Below are 21,232 nucleotides of genomic sequence, written 5' to 3' on the forward strand. Positions count from 1 at the left end.
GGGGGGGGGGGGGGGGGGGGTGAACACAATCTGTTCGGTAGGTCGTACTACTACGTCCTCAAGTTCTTAAGTTCCACAATATGCCATTATGCCCAATAATATCAAAAGAGTTTACTCTTAAGCCCACCGCTAGCAGATATTGTCTATTTCGGCCCTACGTATTGCCATCAGCCTTACGATTTTCAAAACATGTCTACTAGGGAGAGGTTTCCACACCTGAATGCTTCGTTTCCCTCTCCAACCGATGTGGGATCTCACAAGAAAAATCTCTTCATGATCTACTAGTTTGCAAGTAACCATCTCCTAGCATGAAGGCTCGTGTTCTCAAACGCTGTTCTATGTCTATGCACACCAACACGATAATACGCCCTATACGAGCCACCTAAAACACGTAACAAATGAAACTAAGCAACTTTGGGGTACCTAAAGAACACTTGGTTCCTTGAGTCTCTACCTCAACAGATCCTCGAAAACTCAACATCGACTCCTAAATGGTGACTTAAGGAACCAAGGAGGCTCGTGGAACACAGTAACATATTACGATAGATAGCAAGACATAACAGGAAAACTAAACTAAGAAAATGGATAGACGGTTGTGAAGTAATCAGTTTCGTGAAACTCTTGACTGAAATCAAAACGGATGAGCAGAGGTTCTCTCTTACGAAAACCGTCACGACGAACAACCACAACAGCTAGAACGTTACGAATCCATCAAATACTCGATAAGGGAAACAAATCTTTGAAGTAAACACAAAGAAAAAGCAACCTGAAATGATTCTCTTAGGTGGGAGAAGAGGTGCCTCTGGATCACAAGGCATGCTAAGACATCTTTCCCAGAACCCGGCAAACGTCGTAAACGGATTGCCATCGACATCCTTAACGTCCCACGGCTCGTACAGCAAATCGGCATTGTAAGACCTCACGCCGATGCCTTGCGCAGATAAAACCTCCTTTGCTCGATGATCACGAATAAGCGACAAAGGATCTAACAAACATGAAGAACTCCATAAGACACCCAAATTATCAGAGAGATTCGATTCACAGCCATTTTAGGACCCTTTAAGAGAGCTTAAACACTTACAAAACTAGTCTGAGAACACAATTTTACAGCAACAATGGCAAATTAAACCAAATCAAAAAGGGGTTTACCAGAAACCTTACGAACAAATCAATTCCAATAACCCTAACGGAGAAATTAAGCGACCGATTCAAAGAAGGATTAAGAAATGGAAGAAGAACAGACCGTATAAGTGATTGAAGAAGAGCTGAGAAGCGCCGGTGGCTTTAACGACATCGAGCAAAGTAGAAATGGTGTTGGTGGATCTCTTAGTGACAAGATAAGCGCCGAGGCTTCTAAGCGAAGAATCGAGATGCGCTAAGCTCTGTTTGAGCCACCATCGCGAGACTCGGCCAGGATAGTAGTGACCTTCTTCCTCCGGCGCCCAGATGAAGACGGCGACGACGGCGCCAGCCCTAACGGCGGCGGTGAGAGCTGGGTTATCTTCAACCCTGAGATCTCTTCTGAACCAAACTATGCTGCAACCGCCACCTGACATCTCACAACACAAAACGCCCCAGAAAACACGTACCCTTGTTTCTCTCACTCACCAATGAACCATATCCATCTCTCTCTCTTCTTTCTCTCTCCTCTCTGAGACTCACAGTTTTTTAATTATTTCTTTACCTTATATTTTATTTATTTATTTATTTATTTTCCTAACAACTGGTCGATTTTTCAAGAGAATTAACCTAGAAAAACGAGAGAGAAATAGAATCATATTACAAAAAAATAAATAAATAATTAATTAATTAATTATAGAATCCAAATTTTCTTATTATTATTATTATTTTTTTTTCTGAAACAAGTTGAAGAACAAAAGCTTACGAAAAAGGAGGGAGAGGAGATGGGGAAGAGGATACAGCAAATTGATGCGCAAATTCTAGCCACAGACATATTTTCCTTTTTTTATTTATTTATAGATATTTATTTTTATTTCCTCTGGAAAATAATAATAATAATAATATCCGATCATTTCGTTTTCCATAATAATAAAAATAAAATTAGGTTAATTTAAATATTATTAAATTTTAATAATATTTTTAAATATTTTGAACTATAGATTAATTTAAAATTTAGCTCTGAAATAATATTTTTATTTATTAAACGATATTATTTTTGGTGGATAATCCTCCTTTTATTTATTATTATTATTTTCAATAAATAATGATGAGAGTTTGAATAATTTAAATCAGTAGCTTCCATTATTGCCCTGTTTTTTTCTATTTGAAAATCTGGTTAAGATTTTGATTTTAAATATTCATATATAATAATTATGACAATTTTGTTATTAAAAAAACTAATTTTATTCGAAATTTCGAGTTTTTTCTTGTTGTTCTTAAATATTGGTAAAAATATTTTATGAATATATTATTATGACTTGGACCGAATAAAGTTCAACTAAGCTCTCGTTATCTTCGAACCTCGTGACACGTTTCTTTATTTTTCTCTTTTAACTTAAATATGGAAGATGGTGTGTGAAGCGACATATTATGTGTAATTTTGACTTTAGGGTTAAATATTGAGGTCTCGAGAAAACCTATTACAAGTTTGTTATTATTTTTGTACGGGAGTAGGATGAATAGTGGCAAATTGTTGTCGAGTTGAGGTTCTGTTTCGTCGTTTATTTCAGTTATTAGGTCGTGGCACTTTGAAGTCAAATAGTCTTTTGTTTTAAGATCGATTTACAAAGTAAATTTTAAACATTTTTTTTTATTTTAGTTACTATAGAATTTACGGAAAAGTTAAATGACGAGCGAAAGTATATATTCTAAATTTAAAAGTGTGTTGTTTTTTTTTTGGAATAAATATGAAAATTTTAAATTAAATATTGATGATAAATATGAATTCCACTTTTCATTTTTATTATTAGTCAACTGAAAAGTTATTATCAACCATTAAATTGTCTTTTCGAACCTAACCATTTTTTAATATTAATTATAGATTTTTATGCTTTCAATCATTTGATAGTTTGTTTTGATGAATTTAGTTTTGTATTATTTATTTTAAACTTTTAATGTTTGGGTCGGAGTTTTGTTCGCTTATATAATTAAAAAATTTGATGTTATTGTTACCGTTGTTGACGATTGTATTATCTTGGATCTCGATCGTGTTTCTTGTTTCCATTTCTATCATTGTATTAACGACAGATCCCCTCGTACTCCTCCACGAGAACTTAGAGTTCCGATCATAGCAAAGGTAAGGTAACGTTATGGTCGAAACAAATATCGAAGACTTTTGAATTATTGGCTTGTCGAACTTGAAAGCATTCACGAGCCGCTCATTTAACTGTCCCTCAGAGACATGATCGAGAAATATCGTGCATGGTTTCCTCGTGTCCTTTCTTTCTCTTAGTCCCACCGAGCAAGATACGACTAAAAAAAGGTGAATATCTTTTTCCCTATCGGTCCACCTACTCTACTCCTTCCCCAACTTCTCTCTTGTGCCGGTCTTTTTTATTAATAAAGTCAAGGTTTGGCTCCTTAAAGACTAAAAAAATAGATCGAGTTATAGTTACTTTTGACTAAATTAATTTACAATATTATCGAATTTTGGATATTATTTTGTCGCTTGGATCCATCTACATCAAATAAATATATAGAAATATTTCAAAAAAACATATAAAAACATATAAATTAGAAAACAATAATAATATATTTTTTTTATAAAATATAGATAAGAACAAAGACAACGTCAAAACTTCAAAATCAAGAAACAACAAGTGCATTCCTTTTTTGCCCTTCATATTCATCGGAATAAGAAAAATAATAAATTAAAGTTAAATATCTAATTACCTCTTAATTATCATTATCTCATCTAATTACCTGAAATACTCAGCCTCTTTATTTTATAATTATTATTCTCGAATAAATGAAAAAAAAAATTCAAGGTTAAAATGGTAATTATACATAGCAGGCCCGAAGAAAATGATGTCCGAACCAAGAAGGTTTGTTTGGACTAGGGGTGGGTCTGATCCTCTCTGTTTGTGACTTTTGGACTATTCATAGACTAATATTCCATTTGTATTCATACCTAATATACAAGATTGAATTGGCTTTCCTCTCCACATAATCAACCATATCCACTCTCTCATAAATCGAATTCATAATAATTTTAATGGAAATTTTAAAATATTAAATTTAACTTTTAAAACTAAGACATAAATTTAACTATATATATATATATATTATTATGGATGAATGAATAATTTTATTAAACAAAAAAACAAAAAGTTAAAACATATATATCAATGATTTAATTATATTATTTATAGACTATGTAATTGGTCAATTGTCTGTAATTTATGGGAGAAAATTTAGAAATTTAATTGGCTAGAAAATTATTTTAATTTCTCTAATTTATTAAAAATAATATTTATGTGGTCAAATGATTAAAATAGGATAAGTGTTAAACGATGAGATTGATTTTTAAATAAATATTTTTGGATATTTTAAATAAAGAAAATGAAGAACAATAAATATATATTTAATATATTTAGTATGGAAAGGACTTGAACAAACTTATATTTAATTTTTCAAAAAGTTTATTTTAATCTTATAAATATTAAACTTCATACTTCAGATTTCAATTATATTTTATATATTTTATACCATTGCTCACAATTTTTTTCCATATTTATAATGGTTGAGAGAATAATTATACTTAATATTATAAAGTTATAAATAATAAATATATTTTATTCGAATTATTATTATTATTTTTAGAGAAACAAAATTATGAGAATTTATGTATATACGTGATTTGTGTTTTATGATACATTGATCCCACTCTTTCACATAATTTTCGTACTTTCACATCATTCTTGTAAATCATACTTTATTTAGAACGGTTCGTACTATCGCATAGTCATTCATTGTATTGATTTCCGAACGTACCTAGAAAATAATCTTCTCTCCTTATCCGAGAAAATAAGGATTGAAATGTACCTTTTGTCTCCTTAATTGAAACACAAAAATCTCCAATGCCATGAAAATAACAATAATAATGCGTTGATAAGCCACATGCCCTTGGCTTGAATCCAAAAGCCATTTTTGGGCGACAAAATTTGATCCGTGTGACTCTTAACAGGATAGTGTCATTGATAGTTTGAAATAAAGGCTTTTCTATGAAGGGCACGACACGTCGTCCAGATAATACGCAGAAAATCTCAGTCTGTCCCGTTTAGAAGCCGACGTCCCCATGTGTCCATCCATCCATTCGCCCTTCTACATCGACCCCTTTCTTCCGCCACTTCCCACAACATAGTGTTGTTGAGGATTATTGAAAGTAGACTACATTAACGAATTAAGAGGGATCATGAGTTTATAAGCAATAAACATTATCTCCATTGATATGAGATATTTTGAGGATACCAGAAGTAAACCTAGGAAAGGTTATGCTCAAAGCGGACAATATCATATCATTGTGGAAGTCTGTAGTTCCTAACATGGTATCAAAGTCATGCACTTAATTTAGCCAAATCTTTAAGTGTCAAACAAACGGTCTCAAAGGTGTAGTCAAAGGTAACTCAAGTGTCGAACAAAGGATGCACTTTGGTTGAGGACTCTAGAGACGGAGTCGAGACTCGATTATGGAGAGACTGTTGAAGAGTTTAGGAGGCTCTATGGGTTTTTTCCCTTTGGTAAAATCTAACTTTATTAAATAAAGGTACGTGTATAGGGCCAAAGCATTTAAAGATACAGGTTACCGTTGAAGCCGAGCAGAGACATTAAAAGAGCTGTACAATAAATGCTGCAATAACTAAGCAGCTTCCACCGGCAAACCCTAGACCCCGGCCCTCACGCACTCTCCTCTTCTCTGTAATGGCCGTCGCTTCGAGTATTCTCTCATTTCTTCCTTCCTTTTCATCTCTAGATCCATGGCCGAAGACGCCGCACTTAAATCCTCTCTGGTTTTCTTGGCCGCCGCCGTCGTTCTCGTCGGAATCTCCACGCATTCCTTCAAGAAAATGGCCGTAACTTATCTGGTCGGCGTTTTCGCCATCGCCGGCATCCTCTTGCCAGACTGGTGCTTCTTCGACCGCAATTTCTCTCGGTGGATTTCTCCAGTCACCGAAGAGGAAAGGGAATCGTATCGGATCTCGACTGCATCTCGGAATCCAAGGTCGGTTACTTTTGATTCTTTTTTATCTTCGCGCTCTGTTTCTGTTGTTTGATTGATTCCAGAGCAAAAATTGTGCGAAAAAAATTAGGTTAAGTGATTTTGAAGCCTTTGCCAAATCAATTTCGTAATCGTGTTTATTGAAACTTCGTTTGGTTTTTGAAAGTGATTTTTCGAACTCTTCATTTGAAGGCATGAAACTGTTGCAGGTTTAGGATTTATCCAAAATTGTGCGAGAAAGTTAGGTTAAGTGATTTTGCAGTCTTTGCCAAATCAAATTCGTAATCGTGTTTATTGAAACTTCTTTTGGTTTTTGGAAGTGATTTTTCGAACTCTTCATTTGAATGCATGGAAACTGTTGCAGGTTTAGGATTTATCCAAAATTGTGCGAGAAAGTTAGGTTAAGTGATTATGCAGTCTTTGCCAAATCAAATTCGTAATCGTGTTTATGGAAACTTCTTTTGGTTTTTGAAAGTGATTTTTCGAAATTTTCATTAGAATTCTTGGAAACTGTTGCAGGTTTAGGATTTATCCAATCAGACTGGTTGTGTACGCCATAGTTTACAGTGTTGCGCTATACAAGTGGTGGAAATTCGTTTCCACCTAAATCCTCCATCATATCTTGTAGTTATTATCTGCTATAGAATTTTCTTTTTTTTTTTTTTTGGAAAAAATAAAAATAAATTCCCCCAAATTTGTCCATTTTTACTCTGAACACTTCCAATTTCATCAAATTAGCCCTCAAAATTAGACAGAATTCAATTTCTATTTGCAATTTTGACATCGTATAATATTACTTTTTTTAAAAATATTTTTATTTGATTGATGAGTCATAAAATACAGGCATTAGACTATATTTATATTGAAATTTGTAAATTTTGATAATTACATCAAACATAATTTTCTTGAAATCAGGGATATTTTTAATTATTTAAAGTAAAATTCTTGCAAATTTATTCATGTAATTGTTTATGATAAAAATTAAAATTTTATTTGTCAAGTGCATGCCTATCTAATCACCGCCACTTATTAAAATTAAGCTAAATTATAATGAATTAAAAATTTACAAATAATAATAGTATTTTTTTTATTATAACGAATAATTTGATCGTTGAAAAATGTGCAGAAATAAATAAAGCGTGGAAATAATTGTGAAATAGAATTGTCTTTAAAGAGTTTGGCCACAAATATGGGCGTTATTATTGGACAATTCTGTACTTATTGGAGAGGTTTCGTGTATCTTGAAAATCCTTTGCGTGGACGTAAAGGATGTAAGCTTATTTATTTATTTTATTATATATTTTTTTGAGTCATTTGTTCGACATTTGAGAATTTAACCATCTATACTAAGTTTTAGGACATGACTCTAGAGAAACATTACTCTCTACAATGGTATAATATTGTCCACTTAGAGCATAAGTTCTCATGACTTTCCTTTGCTTCTCTAAAAGGTCTCGTGTTCAGTGGAGAGAGTATTCTTTAATTATAAACTCATACCCATTTCTTAAATTAGTGATGTGTGACTTTTATCATCCAACAAGCTCAACGGAGTCTTCGTTCTCTTTCATTATTGTATATTAGTATTACATTAAATTAAATTTTTATTATTGAAAAAAAGAAGTCAGCAAAACTTGTGTCAACCCATATGTTGGTAGATAAAATATCATCCAAATTCTTAAAAATATTAAAAAATCATTGAATTGAATAAATAAACACTTTCTATTTTAAATTAAGCTACAACATAATTTATATTTAAAATGAAAATGTCAAAAAGAACAAGAATATTGGCAACATAAATATTTTATTATATAACACTTATACTCTAATTTATTTTTTTATAAAATAAAATGATAAATTATCCCGACCCACCGCTGGCGCACGTGTCATAAGCCACGTGGGAGTTCTCGAGAGACGTGCCAATCGTAATCCCTATCTCCTATTGGCACGTGAAAGTCACGCGTCAAACTATGGGCCGCGCCATGTGCCGCTTTCTCCCTCGTAGTACGTGCCAACATTACCGCTAACAAACCACGTGTCAATTCCACTAATTTCATTTTTATATTTAAATTTGAATTATTCTGATATTATAATTCGTTTTTTTTTGTAATTTTAAACAGTAGAATTAAATATTTAATAGATATATTTATTAGAATTTTAATTCATGAACATCATGAAGACATTAATTTTAATTTTTAACATCATATGAATTAAATTTTAATTTTTTCCAAAAAATTTAATTTAACCTAATATTCTAATTCTTTGCTTACTTATATTAATGTTTAGATTATTTAATTATATTTATTTATATAGTAATAATTCCTTATTATAATAATAATAAAAAAGAAAATGTGTATAATCTGAGAATTCGGAAAATAAAATATGTCGGTTCGTGGGCTTCGACTACATATAAAAGGCAAAATCGAAACGTAAAATAAAAACAGCGCCAAAGTTGAAAAAGGAAAAGAAGAAGAGAGAGAGAGAGAGAGAGAGAGAGAGGGAAAAAAAAACTCGAAAACGAAACGCCAAAGCGTTAAAAGGGAAATTTCGATCAAACAAGATGCGCCCCTTGTTTGGCGTTGAACTCGCTGCTATTCCCCGTACTTCGAGTTCAAATACCGATCCTGCCGATCGGAGAATCAACACTCTCGTAAGACATCTGGTCGAATCGTCTTCATCCGCTATGGCTGATTCACTTTCTGCTTCTGTCGCTTCCTCGCTGAACAGCGATTCTGTTTTCGCTCACGTTGTTCGTGCTCCTGAAGATCCTATTCTCGGGGTATTCTCTTTCTCTAGCTCTTTTGATCAATCGCTTTAGGTTTTTCATTGCTGTGCTCATCAATCTGCTTTGTTTAGTTGCGGACTAGTTCTTAGGATCTCGTTATATTCTTGTGTTGCTAGTTTTTTTCTTTTCTTTTGCGGTGATTGATTTCTGTTTAGTTTTTAGTGTTTCTTACATCTGATTTTGACTTTTTGTTTCTATTATACGGTATGTTACGGAAATGAATTATGTCCGAACTTTTGGATACACGCGGTCGGGAATTTCTTGTTGGCTGTTTGTGGATCGTGATCGTTCCTGTGTGTTTTCGTTTAAATTTAATTGGTTGTTATTTCTTATGTTATATTGTACTCTTTTAGAAATTGTTTGGCTCATCAGCTGGTTTATTACGGCTTTAGAAACACTGAAGGATTTTCTTTTGGGAATAGAATGACTATCGGACAAAAGTCTGCTCGCTTACTTTTTAAATTGCATATTTGCGCATTTTGCTTCTATTTATCTGATGTTTTGCAAGTTTTACATATATCAGTTACTGTTGTTGAACTTTGAATATGGATAGGTGACTGTTGCGTATAACAAAGATCCGAGCCCGAACAAGTTGAATTTGGGCGTTGGTGCTTACAGAACTGAGGTACGTTTCTGTGGCTTTAAATCTTGATATTATTCGTGATTTAGATGCCTAAGTGTTAGTTAGGAGCATTTTAATCTTTTGGTGTTTTGATCTGATAGGAAGGAAAACCTCTTGTCTTGAACGTTGTCAGAAAAGCAGAGCACCAGCTTGTTAACGATAGGTACTTTTCTTGATCATTCTCTTGTGAATCTTACTTGTTATCGATATAGGCTAAGGTTCTGATTTTAATGATCCACAGTACACGAGTTAAGGAGTATCTTCCGATTGTTGGATTGGCAGAGTTTAACAAACAGAGCGCTAAGCTCATTTTTGGCGCGAACAGGTAAGCTGTACCGGTTTTTACTTACTGTTGGTTAGTTATTGCCTTTTATATTTGGTTGCTCATACTTAGATCAGTAGTATAGTAGCCTTAATCCAATAGTTTTCTTTTGGATTCGTTTTCTAATCCTTACTTTGATATAGCCCCGCCATTCTTGAGAATCGTGTTGCAACTGTTCAATGCTTGTCTGGCACTGGATCATTGAGGGTTGGTGGTGAATTTTTGGCAAGACATTATCATGAGGTGAGGAGTGGTTAGCTGTTCATTAACGTACTTAATATGCTTTTCTTGTACATGGTGATAAAACTATCTTAACATGCTTTTTATTTTTTCATGTATTCCAGCGGCAAATATACATTCCCCTGCCAACATGGGGAAACCATCCCAAAGTTTTTACTCTGGCTGGGCTGTCTGTAAAAACTTACCGGTATTATGATCCCTCAACACGAGGGCTGAATTTTCAAGGTTCAAACCCGTACCCTGTGACACTTCCAAAGATTTTTTTCTTCGTTCTATCTCCATTTTGACTTCCGTTGTGTTTTATCTGTTATGGAAATGCTGGCACAATTTAATTATTCTCGACTTGAACAAGTCACTACAGTTCCAACTGGTGACATAAGAGAGTGATTCAAGATGATTTGTTACTGAAATTTTGATGTTGAGAATGCCAGTTCCTTACCATTTCTTACTTCTTGGTCTACCAACATTAATGTGTCACAGGCCTCTTGGAAGATCTAGGTTCTGCTCCACCTGGAGCTATAGTTCTGCTTCATGCATGTGCTCATAATCCAACTGGTGTCGATCCAACCCTTGAACAATGGGATCAGATCAGGAAGTTGATGAGATCAAAACAGCTTTTACCTTTCTTTGACAGTGCTTATCAGGTAGAGTTCTACATTGTATAAAATGAAAAATGACATTTCTTAACAAGCTTCATACATGTGCGTATCAGTTTTTCTGATATTTTTGCTTCTTATGATCCAGGGTTTTGCCAGTGGAAGTTTGGATACGGATGCACAACCTGTACGATTATTTGTTGCTGATGGAGGTGAATGTTTCGTAGCCCAGAGTTATGCAAAGAACTTGGGGCTTTATGGCGAACGTGTTGGCGCTTTAAGCATTGTAAGTTTCTAAAAGAGTGTTCTTACTTCATTGGGATGCCATGGAACATCATATCTTCATTGATTTAATCATTAGTTAATGGAGTTCGTGTGATATTAATGATGAAAGAAGGTTCTATTACAAATTGAGAATTAAATTATAGACGTTACACTCCCACCTAGTGTCTTTTGAAATTATATATTCTTGCACTCTAGAAAATTGTACATTTTATTCGTGGAATTAGCTACTTTTTTGCTAATATTACTAAGGATAAAATCGAGTTAACATTTAGAAGGAAAGATTCAAAAGGTACCTTTTCCTTTAACCCAAACACAAATATTATGACCCGTTGTAGTGTGAACCAATTCTCCCTACCTGCGAGGAAGTTCGACTTCTAGGAGTTAGAGTCCCTAAGTAGCAAGAACAAGGTTTAGATATAGGATTTTGATTACAAAAGATATAGGATTTTGATTACAAGGAATGAACGTTCCAAGAGAGATGGGGAAAGAAAAAAAAAAAAAAAAAGAGTGGTTTTTCCGATCATCAGTGGGGAAAGATGTCGCTTCTCTATTAACTTTCCCTTATCCGGATGACCGGCCAGCTGATCTTAGCAAATCAAAACAGCTCCTCTCCCTATCGGTCTCGCAATTCCATTGCCTCTTTCCTTCCCTTCTCCGGGAACTTCTTTGTTTTCGCTTGAATTTCTCTTTGTTTTTTTTTCCTTTTAGGCATGAAGATGGATGGTATGGGGTCTGAGTTGGTATCCCAGCTTTATTGCTTTGATCTCACGCTTTGTAACTGTTGAACAGGTCTGCAAGAATGCTGAGGTTGCAAGCAGGGTAGAGAGTCAGCTAAAACTGGTGATAAGGCCCATGTACTCAAACCCACCCATTCATGGTGCATCCATTGTTGCCACAATCCTGAAGGACAGGTACTAATAAAAACTTTTTATGTTACCCCAACTGAGATTGGGAAAGTGAAACATACATGCAAGATGCTCATGTAGAAATCCTTTCTCGAAAAATTATATTTAACCGTTCATGCATCATGAAATCGATTTCTTCACTTGAACTTTAGGAATTTGTTCGATGAATGGACTATTGAGTTGAAGGCCATGGCAGACCGCATTATTAGCATGCGTCAGCAACTTTTTGATGCCTTGCGCGCTAGAGGTTAGTATTTATTCTCCTGATATCCCTGCTAGTATTTACATGTTCTTTAAGTATTATTGATTTAAAAGTTTCATAATGGTCGATGGTCGACGCCAATAATCTTGATCTCTCAATTTTTTGCAAATGTTCCCTGGATCTAAATCAACTAAAGTAAAAGAAAAAACCTTGACCATGATTAGTTAGCAGGAATATTTTTTCATTTTCCTATTAAATCTTTTAATAGATAATTTTCTTTCTTCAATATTCTTTTTTATATTTTCTTACTAAAAAATGGTTGAACATCTAATAAATCCATATATAATATAAAGTTAAAACATAATTATAAAAAATGCTTAAATTTCAATTATCTACCAAAAGACTTCCCCACTTTTAAAAAAAATATTTATTTATTTATTTATGGGGTAAGTAAAGAAGTCAATTTGTACCTAAATAATATAAATAAATAAATATATATATATATACTTCAAGTTGGTTTTATGCCTATATAGATAAATTTGTATTTATATATAAAATGTGAAGCGTTCAAGGATAGAAATATAATTCTTGTCTCTCGTTTCATTTAAGCTAGCTATTCCTCTCCATTAAGCTAACAAGGAGAATTCTCGATTAAATGAATAGTTTTAAAACTAAAAAAAGAAAAAAAAAAAGCTATTACTTGATTTAGTTTTTACCTTTTAGATATACTTCGTGTGGTATGGGTTAATTTAAAGAATGTAAGATTTAGAAGCTTGGTTATGTTGGAGATTTGGAATACAATATTGTATTTAGAATCAATGGCAGAAACAAAGGATGGTAATGTTTTGGTCGCGTGTGTAGAGAGAGGATGTGGTGCTGAGTTATCATGAAAATGGTGTGTGTGGCAGGTACACCTGGTGACTGGAGTCACATCATCAAGCAGATTGGAATGTTTACTTTCACAGGACTGAACCCAGAACAAGTTAGCTTCATGACCAAAGAATATCACATATACATGACTTCTGATGGGTAAGCAGCCTTGTTTCAATTTTGCTTTAAAATTCTGCCAAAATGCCATTCATTTCAAGTATGTGCTATCAGAACGCAGTTTTTATCACCTGGAATGTTTTCGTTTTTAAATCTTTAAAACCAGAAACTTGTTTTAAAATTGCCTTTTTCTTTCGTTTATTGAACTAAATGCACATTCCTAACCATAGGAATTTGAAAATTAAAATTCTACCTAAAAACATTGAAAAGTAATTTGAAAATTAAAATTCTACCTAAAAACATTGAAAAGTAAGTGACAAGTTTTTATTGAAAAGAGGAACTAAATGCGCCATGGGAATTTGAAAATTAAAATTCTACCCAAAAACATTGAAAATGAAAATTAAAATTCTACCTAAAAACATGTTCTTATATCGAACATATTATGTATAACTTCTTTTTTGTTGTGTTCAAAGTCTTTTGTTTATAGGTTAAGAGTTCGTATTAAACATAAATTTTTTAGTCCAAAAATTTAATATCTTAAGTTAAGACAAAAGAGAAAAGTGAGACATGAAATCGAAACATTTTGGTTTTGTTTTTGAACATTTGTTCATTTGACTGTTACCTGCGCAGGAGAATCAGCATGGCTGGATTGAGCTCGAGGACCGTCCCTCACCTTGCGGATGGAATCCATGCAGCCGTAACTCGTGTCGTTTAGTTTTGTTGGAAGAAGCAGCCAGCACGCACAGCACATCGCACAGCACATCATCATCCCCCTTTCACTTTTGAATAAAATTCTTGCTTTCTCACTGGAAGCCAATTTGTTGTCATTGAAACGCTCAAAAACTTGTTTTGTAGTATTTTGAGAGATACCCCAGCGGGCAAATATGCCTTGATGAAAGGCTTTTAAAGTTGATCATATCATTCAAATTTACAAATAGTATCTTGTTTAAATGGCATTGATTATTGATGATATTACTACACTAAAAGACATTGGAAAATTGAAAGGCGAGTTGAAGTTGGTACCAATAAATTGCTATATGCAGCCATTGAGAAGATAAGTCGGGGGACTTGCTATATGTAGTTTTCATGTGCTCATTTCACCTGGAGAGCCACATTCGCTGAAATCCAACGTCCGACATTCCGCCTGAAAATGTAAAATAGCTTCTGCTTACAATTCTTCGCAATACAATATAAAATCAATTAAGAACATGTTTTTAATTACTTTTTTTAGTTTTCAAAACATAATTTTGGAACCATATATTATAAAAAGTAGATAACAAAACAAATTAACTTATCACCTATATAATAAAAAGTAGTTTGTAAGGTTTTATTATTGTGTTCTGAATTTTGATTTACTCAATATAGCTCAATCTGATTTTTATGTATTGTGAATTTAAATGATTGAAGCTGCCCCTTTTGTTAAGAGAATCATACCAGAACAGTTTCATCACAATGGCGATGCTTCATGCGCGATCCTCTGAGTAGTGTCTCTGGAGTTTCGTTTCCCAACACTTCATGGGCACTGGCACAGGCAGCTGCCGTTCGCTCGCACACTTGCTTCATTAACCCAATTGCATCAAGGCTTCTTTCCTTGGGGCTAGAAAAATATCCAATGTCCTAAAAACACAAACAAATCCAACAATACTGATCAAAATCTATTATTTACACAAATTTCTGGCACAACTGCAGCTTAATCAGAAGGAATCTAAACAACTAACTACCTCGATCGAGATTTCTGTATCGATCCTTGGACCGGGCAGGAAGGAATTGAAGAACCAAGGTGACATCCAAGCCGAAGGGGAATCAATACTTCTCTTAACTGGAGTTTCACCAGGTCTAGAACATGATAACAGAAATGTCCATTAAAGTCCCTAATAGAAAAAAATGCATTAGAGATAGGGAGGAGGATGTATCTTACAATGAAGCAATTCCGGTGGTGGCAATCTGCGGACGATTATCATCCGTCTTCTTAACAGAAGCCGATAAAATGACCGGGAGTTCGCACATTGTTGCGACCGAATCGCTTTCTGGATGATTCTTGCAGTAATTAGGAGTGCTGCTCGGTCCATGTAAATTCTCGGAAGAGTGTCGTTTCTTAATTCTTGCACTTGAACTGAGAGTGTTTTGATCAACAGAATGGAGTAGCAGATCATTGGCATCATGTTCAACCAGGACTCCAGAAGCCACCTGCCAGAAGTAAACTTGATTGATTGCTCAATATAATTAAAATAATCATCTTTCAAGAAGATTGCTGAAATATGGCTTACAATTTCAGCTGTGGATTGAACGCATATCTGGACATCAGCAGTCCCTTGTTTCTTCTCAAACGTACTATGCATATTTTCTTTATCTTCAGTACTTTCTGGTCCATCCTTGAACACAACATCCAAACGTGAGAAGTTTTCTGTCAATCTGGATGTCACAACGGTTTCAAGTTTTTTGTCAATTCTTCTTTCAGAAAGAGGAGACAGAAAATCGCGATGCCGTTTCTTCAATATGGATGGAGTACTCGAGAAAGTTTCGGCAGCGTTTTTAAGTACAGCATCTGGACTAGTATCATGAGATGGAGAATCCCATAATCTAAATGGAGTAACACCGTTTAGAGAAGACATCATCAACTGACGTATACCAAGTGGGCTGTACTGCATTTCACTTCCAGCTTGTATGAGATCACAGTTGAAAAAGGGAACATCTAAACTTGGAAAACGAGGAGGCTCATAACATAGAACTCCTGAGTCTAGATGTTCATTATGTGGTTTTGGTCTTTCATGGGAACAAGTCCCTGTGCTTTGTTCTTGCATTTCTGGGTTACCTGTCACATGAAAACAGGAAGGCCTGGATGTTCCAGCATCATAGACGAATCCATTCTCTTGGCTAGTTATGCATTCGTGTTCTCGGGCTCCTACGAAGAGCTTATTGGATCCACTACCACCTAATAAAATCATTTCATTATTAACAGAAACCACGGATGGAATGTGCATACAGGATTGAGGCAACAAATATTTTTCCTGCACATCCGATCCTGAAGGATAATCATATACTTGGGAAGCTGAAGAATGGTTATTTTCCACTTTTCGTGTGCCCAAGGATTGAACTGGAACTTCGAAATCGCACATTTCAGGTACGTAAGAGCCTTTTTTAAGATTAATAGACAGATTGCATTGGTCACTTTTTGAATCTGAGAATAGAACCCTGCAAAACTCATCGTCAGATATAAACCTGCACTCTATTTGGACAGAAGCCGTAGCTCCTTTTACCATTGAAGGATTTTGAGAAGAACTGCCAGCTCCATGGCTTTCGCCCATCCCAGTACCAATTGCTTCAAACTGGGGTGCTTCTTTATCCAATTGTAACGAAGAGATGTTAGGAAACTCATTCAAATGACATTGGTACTCCCTATTTGAAGTTGTTCTACAATCATGCGAGGGATTTTTCTCTGAAGGTGACAAACAGTGACCCACTTCTTGATCAAACTCAGCTATGGGACAAGTTATTTCTTCCATGGCAGGGTGGTGGTGGTAGTAAGGTTCAGAACAGGATATTGGGCTGGAACTTTGCTCCTTACCCAACCCCAAATCCTCAATTAATTGAACTTCCTTTCTCATATGCAGAGTTTCACATGCTGAATCAATCATAAAGCTATCGGCAACTGTTGCATCTTGACTACACTCTGAAATCTCCTCTGTTTCCATTCCATACGAGCCACTGTCATTTCCACTACCAAGCACCTTTGAAGATGAAGCAAGAAGTTGGTTGGGTTGTCCAACAGAAATTGGATCCTGAAGTTGTGAGAGCAAGCCTGAGGCCAAGTAAGAATCCAATTTCTTTTTGACAGAACTGTTCCAATGATTTTTTATAGCATTGTCTGTCCTGTTGATTGTAAAAGCACAAACATAACATCTTTCATGATCAGTTGAAAATTTTCCAATTAAAACTGAAAAGAAATGCAGTTCTAGAGAATAATGCTGCAATGAAAAGAAATGCAGTTCTAGAGAATAATGCTGCAATGAAAAGAAATCCAAAAAAAGTTTAGATGGTAACAACTTTAATCTAAAAACATTTAAAGAAACAAAATTTAAAATGCACGTCAATTCCGCATAATGCCCCAACCTTAAGCTACAAATGGGACATACCTTCCAGGTAAGAACTTTGTTAGCTCTGCCCATCTGTTCCCGTAAATTTGATGGGCGCGAATTAAAGCTAACTCCTCTTCTTGGGTCCATGCTTCTTTGTTTATATTAGGATTAAGATGATTGTGCCACCTGACAAAAAAGATATAATTTATGTAAAACATACGGGAAGGACATCTGAAATTTTAATAGAAGATCAAGTACGGATGCAGGAAAAGTTCAAATTGATGGCAACAAAAAAACACACTGGCTTCCATAAAAGAAATTTTCAGCAGAGGGAGTTTACCAAAGAGAATATAAGTATAACAGGAAAATCAAAATCCATAAATCAGCAACAAAATAACTCAATGGTCATACCTTTCTCGGCATTGCTTACCAATTCGTCCGGGTAGATGTTTTGCAATTGTGGACCACTTTTTTGGTCCATATTTATTCACCAGTTCAACAATAGTTTCATCCTCCTACAAACAATTCACGAGGGAAACAGGTATGTTCATGCTGATTAAGTATCGTGATGACTGGAATAGAATAAACTTAAAAACAACTTTCACACGTGGATCACCTCTTTAGACCATGGACCTTTGACAAGTTCGGGATTTAAAACCTTTTGCCACCTATGCAGACATTGTACATCAGTCCGGTCTTTGAAACATTCAGCTACAAACAACAAACAACATAACAAATGAACCAGTAATGAAACAAAAGTTACATATTAGTCTATGCAAAATATAATTCATCTTCGAATACAGCCTCCTTCGACAATGCATGATTAATTAGGTTGTCTAATCATCCAGAATAGAATTAATTAGATACCATAAAAAAAAAACTTTATATATCATAAAGTAAACATGAATTAAGTTCCTAGATCACAATCACTGAAGAAATCCTCCATTATGTTAAGGATGACAAAAAACAAAAACATCTTCGGTCCAATAAAACCTATCCTTGGCTTCTGTAATATGTCAACACCCTGCAAATCGTAATATATTTGATAATTAATACCTATTTTCTTCCAGTTTTTGCCTTTGAAATGATCAACTGCTTTCCGCAAAATTTCATCCTGGATGTGAGTAAAATAGATTATCCAACGCTCAAGCATATAAGTTTTGGAACTAAAAAAATAGTTCAAAACAAAATGTATCATCAGAGAGAAATATTGCAGCCCACTATGATGAATGATAAACTTACCTCTTCCGGTGTCCAGTGTCCTTTGGTTGAACGTCTTGTAGGGCCACTGGTTCTCCTAAACATCCTCTCAAACAACATACATAGAGTTCAGCAGAGAATTTAGTTTTTGTCTTCCAACAAATACTAATGTGAAGAAACAGTATAAGAATATGTGTGGTACAGGAGAGAAAGTCAATTCAAACATAAAACTGCAGCAGTAAAAAATAATTCGTGTTGAACCAAAAAAAATTAAATTACAAACATTTATCGGTGCAAAATGAAAAGAAAGACAGGAAAATTACAAGAAGCTAAAGGCAGAATTACAACAAGCTAGTTACAGATATTCCTCTCCAGTCATAAATGAAGTCAGAGGAAAGAATACCAGTGCTTATATGAGTTATGCTGAAAATTTTGGTTCAGAAGATTTACAAAACTTACAAGGAAACGATTAAGTAAAGTGCAAACAGAGAGACTATAAAGCTTGCAGAATAAGAAGCAATTTGGAGCCAAAAGTAATATAGATCAATGAAATTACCCATGGAGAGCACGTATCCTCTGATCTCCAATCTCAGGATTGTCCGAAGGTGTTGAGATGGTTTTATCACCTTCCATAACTCCTTGACATGTAGGGGAAAATGCATAATATCCTTATTCCTACTCGGCAATGGCTTGTTATAAAGAACGCTATCCAGACCATTATATTATTCATATATAGAAAAATCTACCATTTCATCTGAAATTTTCTGAACAAGAAACATCACATTGTCAAAATTTGCAGGCAGTAGAACAAAAAACAGTACGAGAAAATAGAACATACGGCAGTAGCTAGAATATATACATGTGGATAATCATTATTCAGAGGCAAGAAAGAAACCAAAAGGTAATGTTTAATCCTAGCCTTTCAAAGGAGTATAAAATCTGAGCTCAACAGGATCTTTGGATCAATCAATGATATTGTAAATCAGCCGTCAGAACAGATTCTGGATGTAATTTCGATGGAAAAGTTTCTTTAGGAAGTCTTTGTACGAGAAATGAAGTGAAGCATATGAAATTAGATATTCCTCCAGAGACAAGATGAATGTAATCGATATTCACAAAATTCACGCTACGTGAGGAAAAATGCCTAATCATGCAGAGTTAATTACTAAAATCAACTCTAAATCAATATCAAGAAAAGAAACTGAAAGGTATAACAAATGAATCCAACTTCAAGAAAAAAGGAATAAGCTATCAATCTCCTTGATTAAAACTCGCGCAATGCATGATACTTCCATCAAAACCTATTGACCATACTCCAAACCTCAAGATGAAGAAAATGACTGCCAAGAGCCAATTGAGACTGTAAGCAACAAGCATCAGAGAAGCAACTAAATAAAAAGAAAAAATCAATTTCTACGGCCGTAAAAAACAGCGAAAAAGATCAGATAAGTGATTAAAATTGCAGAATCAAACTCCATAAAAGGAAAACGCCACAGTACCTAAGTTCGTATAAACTAGTACCACAACGAGGACAAGATCGAGAGCATTTCATGGTGTCCACAGGTTAATCACTCAAAATAGATGGAAAAGAAAAACTACAGAGTTCACAAACTTGAAATGCTTAAGGAATTTCGAAAAGAAGCGAATAAAATTAAAACCGACGCGAAGATCATAAAATGAATGGAACTTCAACAAAGTTTAACCAAAAAAACCCTACGCAACTCACCGAAATCAGCGTCGAGCGACGAAGCGCAGATTAATCGAGAACAGAAAATCGATGCAGCGATTAAAAACAGGACACATTAGAGAATTCCAATGGAGAAGTCAAGGAGCAGAAATTTGATAAGAAGAACGAACGAAGGCGCCAAAACAAAAGAATAGAGGTACTAATAAAGAGAGCGAAATGGCTTAAAAACTTGAGGGCGACAATTTAAACGGTTCGGAGTTCTGTTCAAACATAAACGGGCGGACTGAAGAGATTCAAAACCAGCGGCTAGGATGACACGACGTTTGGAAATTGGACGATTAGAATTTAGACACGTGTGACATGCGCTGTCCTGCTATGTTTAGTTTCAATTTTGTATCAAAAACTCAAAATTCCAAAATTTAAAAATTAATCAGTAATTTAAATTTATATTTATATCTAAAATTTTAAAAAATTCAAAAAATTAGTCAGTAATTTTATGGTTAAAAACTAAATACTAACGAAGGCTAAATTTATAATTTTAATATAATAAATGGTACGAGAAAAAAAAATAATTTTGACGAAGATATATATTTAAAAAATAATTAAAATTATTTTTATCATAGTGTAAAATCCTAATTATTTTTTTATCAAATTCAAAATCAATATTTATAGGTAAAAAACTTTTTTAAAATAAAAAATAGATTTACCTTTTACCAAAGTCAAACACAGACCTATCTAATTCAATTTATAACAAAACCACATTCTTCAACTATATAAGCAATATATTGATTTTTTTTCTTCAGGAATAGGCTCGATTCCATAGCAACATCCTATATAACGACCTCGACTAGTAAGCCCATCTAGAAGCCAAGCAAAATGAACAATTTAAGCAATATATTGATTTTCTTCTTCAGGAATAGGCTCGATTCCATAGCAACAACCTATATAACGACCTCGACTAGTAAGCCCATCTAGAAGCCAAGTAAAATGAACAAGGCAATATATTGATTTTCTTTTTCAAGAATAGGCTCGATTCCATAGCAACCTCCTATATAACGACCTCGACTAGTAAGCCCATCTAGAAGCCAAGCAAAATGAACAATTTAAGCAATAAATTGATTTTCTTCTACAGGAATAGGCTCAATTCCAT

The 21,232-nt window shown here is 34.3% G+C and overlaps 4 protein-coding genes across 8 annotated transcripts in view; 2 read left to right on the forward strand and 2 right to left on the reverse strand.

Annotated features, from left to right (window-relative positions):
- Positions 1-1,681, reverse strand: part of LOC111446355 (cryptochrome-1-like) — a 4,239-nt gene extending 2,558 nt beyond the window's left edge. The window contains exons 1-2 of one of the 2 annotated variants that reach the window (XM_023085139.1): positions 1,244-1,679; positions 767-985 (exon numbers count right to left, since the gene is read on the reverse strand). In XM_023085139.1, the coding sequence (XP_022940907.1) occupies positions 767-985; positions 1,244-1,556 (532 nt within the window). In that variant the 5' untranslated portion in view covers positions 1,557-1,679. Of the gene's footprint in view, positions 1-766; positions 986-1,243 lie in introns of both variants that reach the window. The other variant, XM_023085140.1, reaches the window with a different exon arrangement.
- A 4,023-nt stretch (positions 1,682-5,704) lies between these two features.
- Positions 5,705-6,886, forward strand: LOC111446307 (signal peptidase complex-like protein DTM1). 2 transcript variants are annotated; one of them, XM_023085063.1, is made up of 2 exons: positions 5,705-6,181; positions 6,698-6,886. In XM_023085063.1, exons 1-2 carry the CDS (start codon positions 5,937-5,939, stop codon positions 6,783-6,785), a joined length of 333 nt encoding a protein of 110 aa, XP_022940831.1. In that variant the 5' UTR covers positions 5,705-5,936; the 3' UTR covers positions 6,786-6,886. The 2 variants fall into 2 exon arrangements, with proteins under 2 accessions (XP_022940831.1, XP_022940832.1); XM_023085064.1 differs by lacking the exon at positions 6,698-6,886 and adding an exon at positions 6,388-6,691.
- Positions 6,887-8,629: 1,743 nt separating this feature from the next.
- LOC111446306 (aspartate aminotransferase, cytoplasmic) lies at positions 8,630-14,056 on the forward strand. The gene is made up of 12 exons (XM_023085062.1): positions 8,630-8,954; positions 9,514-9,585; positions 9,684-9,745; positions 9,824-9,907; positions 10,048-10,147; positions 10,249-10,369; positions 10,625-10,788; positions 10,889-11,026; positions 11,815-11,936; positions 12,083-12,177; positions 13,041-13,161; positions 13,750-14,056. Exons 1-12 carry the CDS (start codon positions 8,736-8,738, stop codon positions 13,832-13,834), a joined length of 1,383 nt encoding a protein of 460 aa, XP_022940830.1. The 5' UTR covers positions 8,630-8,735; the 3' UTR covers positions 13,835-14,056.
- Positions 14,003-20,294, reverse strand: LOC111446305 (transcription factor MYB3R-1-like). Of its 3 annotated transcripts, none has more exons than XM_023085060.1 (12): positions 20,122-20,294; positions 18,952-19,070; positions 18,438-18,492; positions 18,252-18,309; positions 17,812-17,906; positions 17,607-17,710; positions 17,253-17,381; positions 15,387-16,989; positions 15,038-15,306; positions 14,841-14,955; positions 14,554-14,736; positions 14,003-14,263 (listed from the first exon to the last, which is right to left on the reverse strand). In XM_023085060.1, exons 2-12 carry the CDS (start codon positions 19,026-19,028, stop codon positions 14,204-14,206), a joined length of 2,748 nt encoding a protein of 915 aa, XP_022940828.1. In that variant the 5' UTR covers positions 19,029-19,070; positions 20,122-20,294; the 3' UTR covers positions 14,003-14,203. The 3 variants fall into 3 exon arrangements, with proteins under 3 accessions (XP_022940828.1, XP_022940827.1, XP_022940829.1); XM_023085059.1 differs by having other exon boundaries at positions 18,952-19,159; XM_023085061.1 differs by having other exon boundaries at positions 18,438-18,503; positions 18,952-19,159.
- Between the last annotated feature and the right edge of the window lie 938 nt (positions 20,295-21,232).

This window comes from Cucurbita moschata, unplaced genomic scaffold (genome assembly GCF_002738365.1).
Source record: "Cucurbita moschata cultivar Rifu unplaced genomic scaffold, Cmos_1.0 Cmo_Scf00008, whole genome shotgun sequence".
Classification (NCBI taxonomy): Eukaryota; Viridiplantae; Streptophyta; class Magnoliopsida; order Cucurbitales; family Cucurbitaceae; genus Cucurbita; species Cucurbita moschata.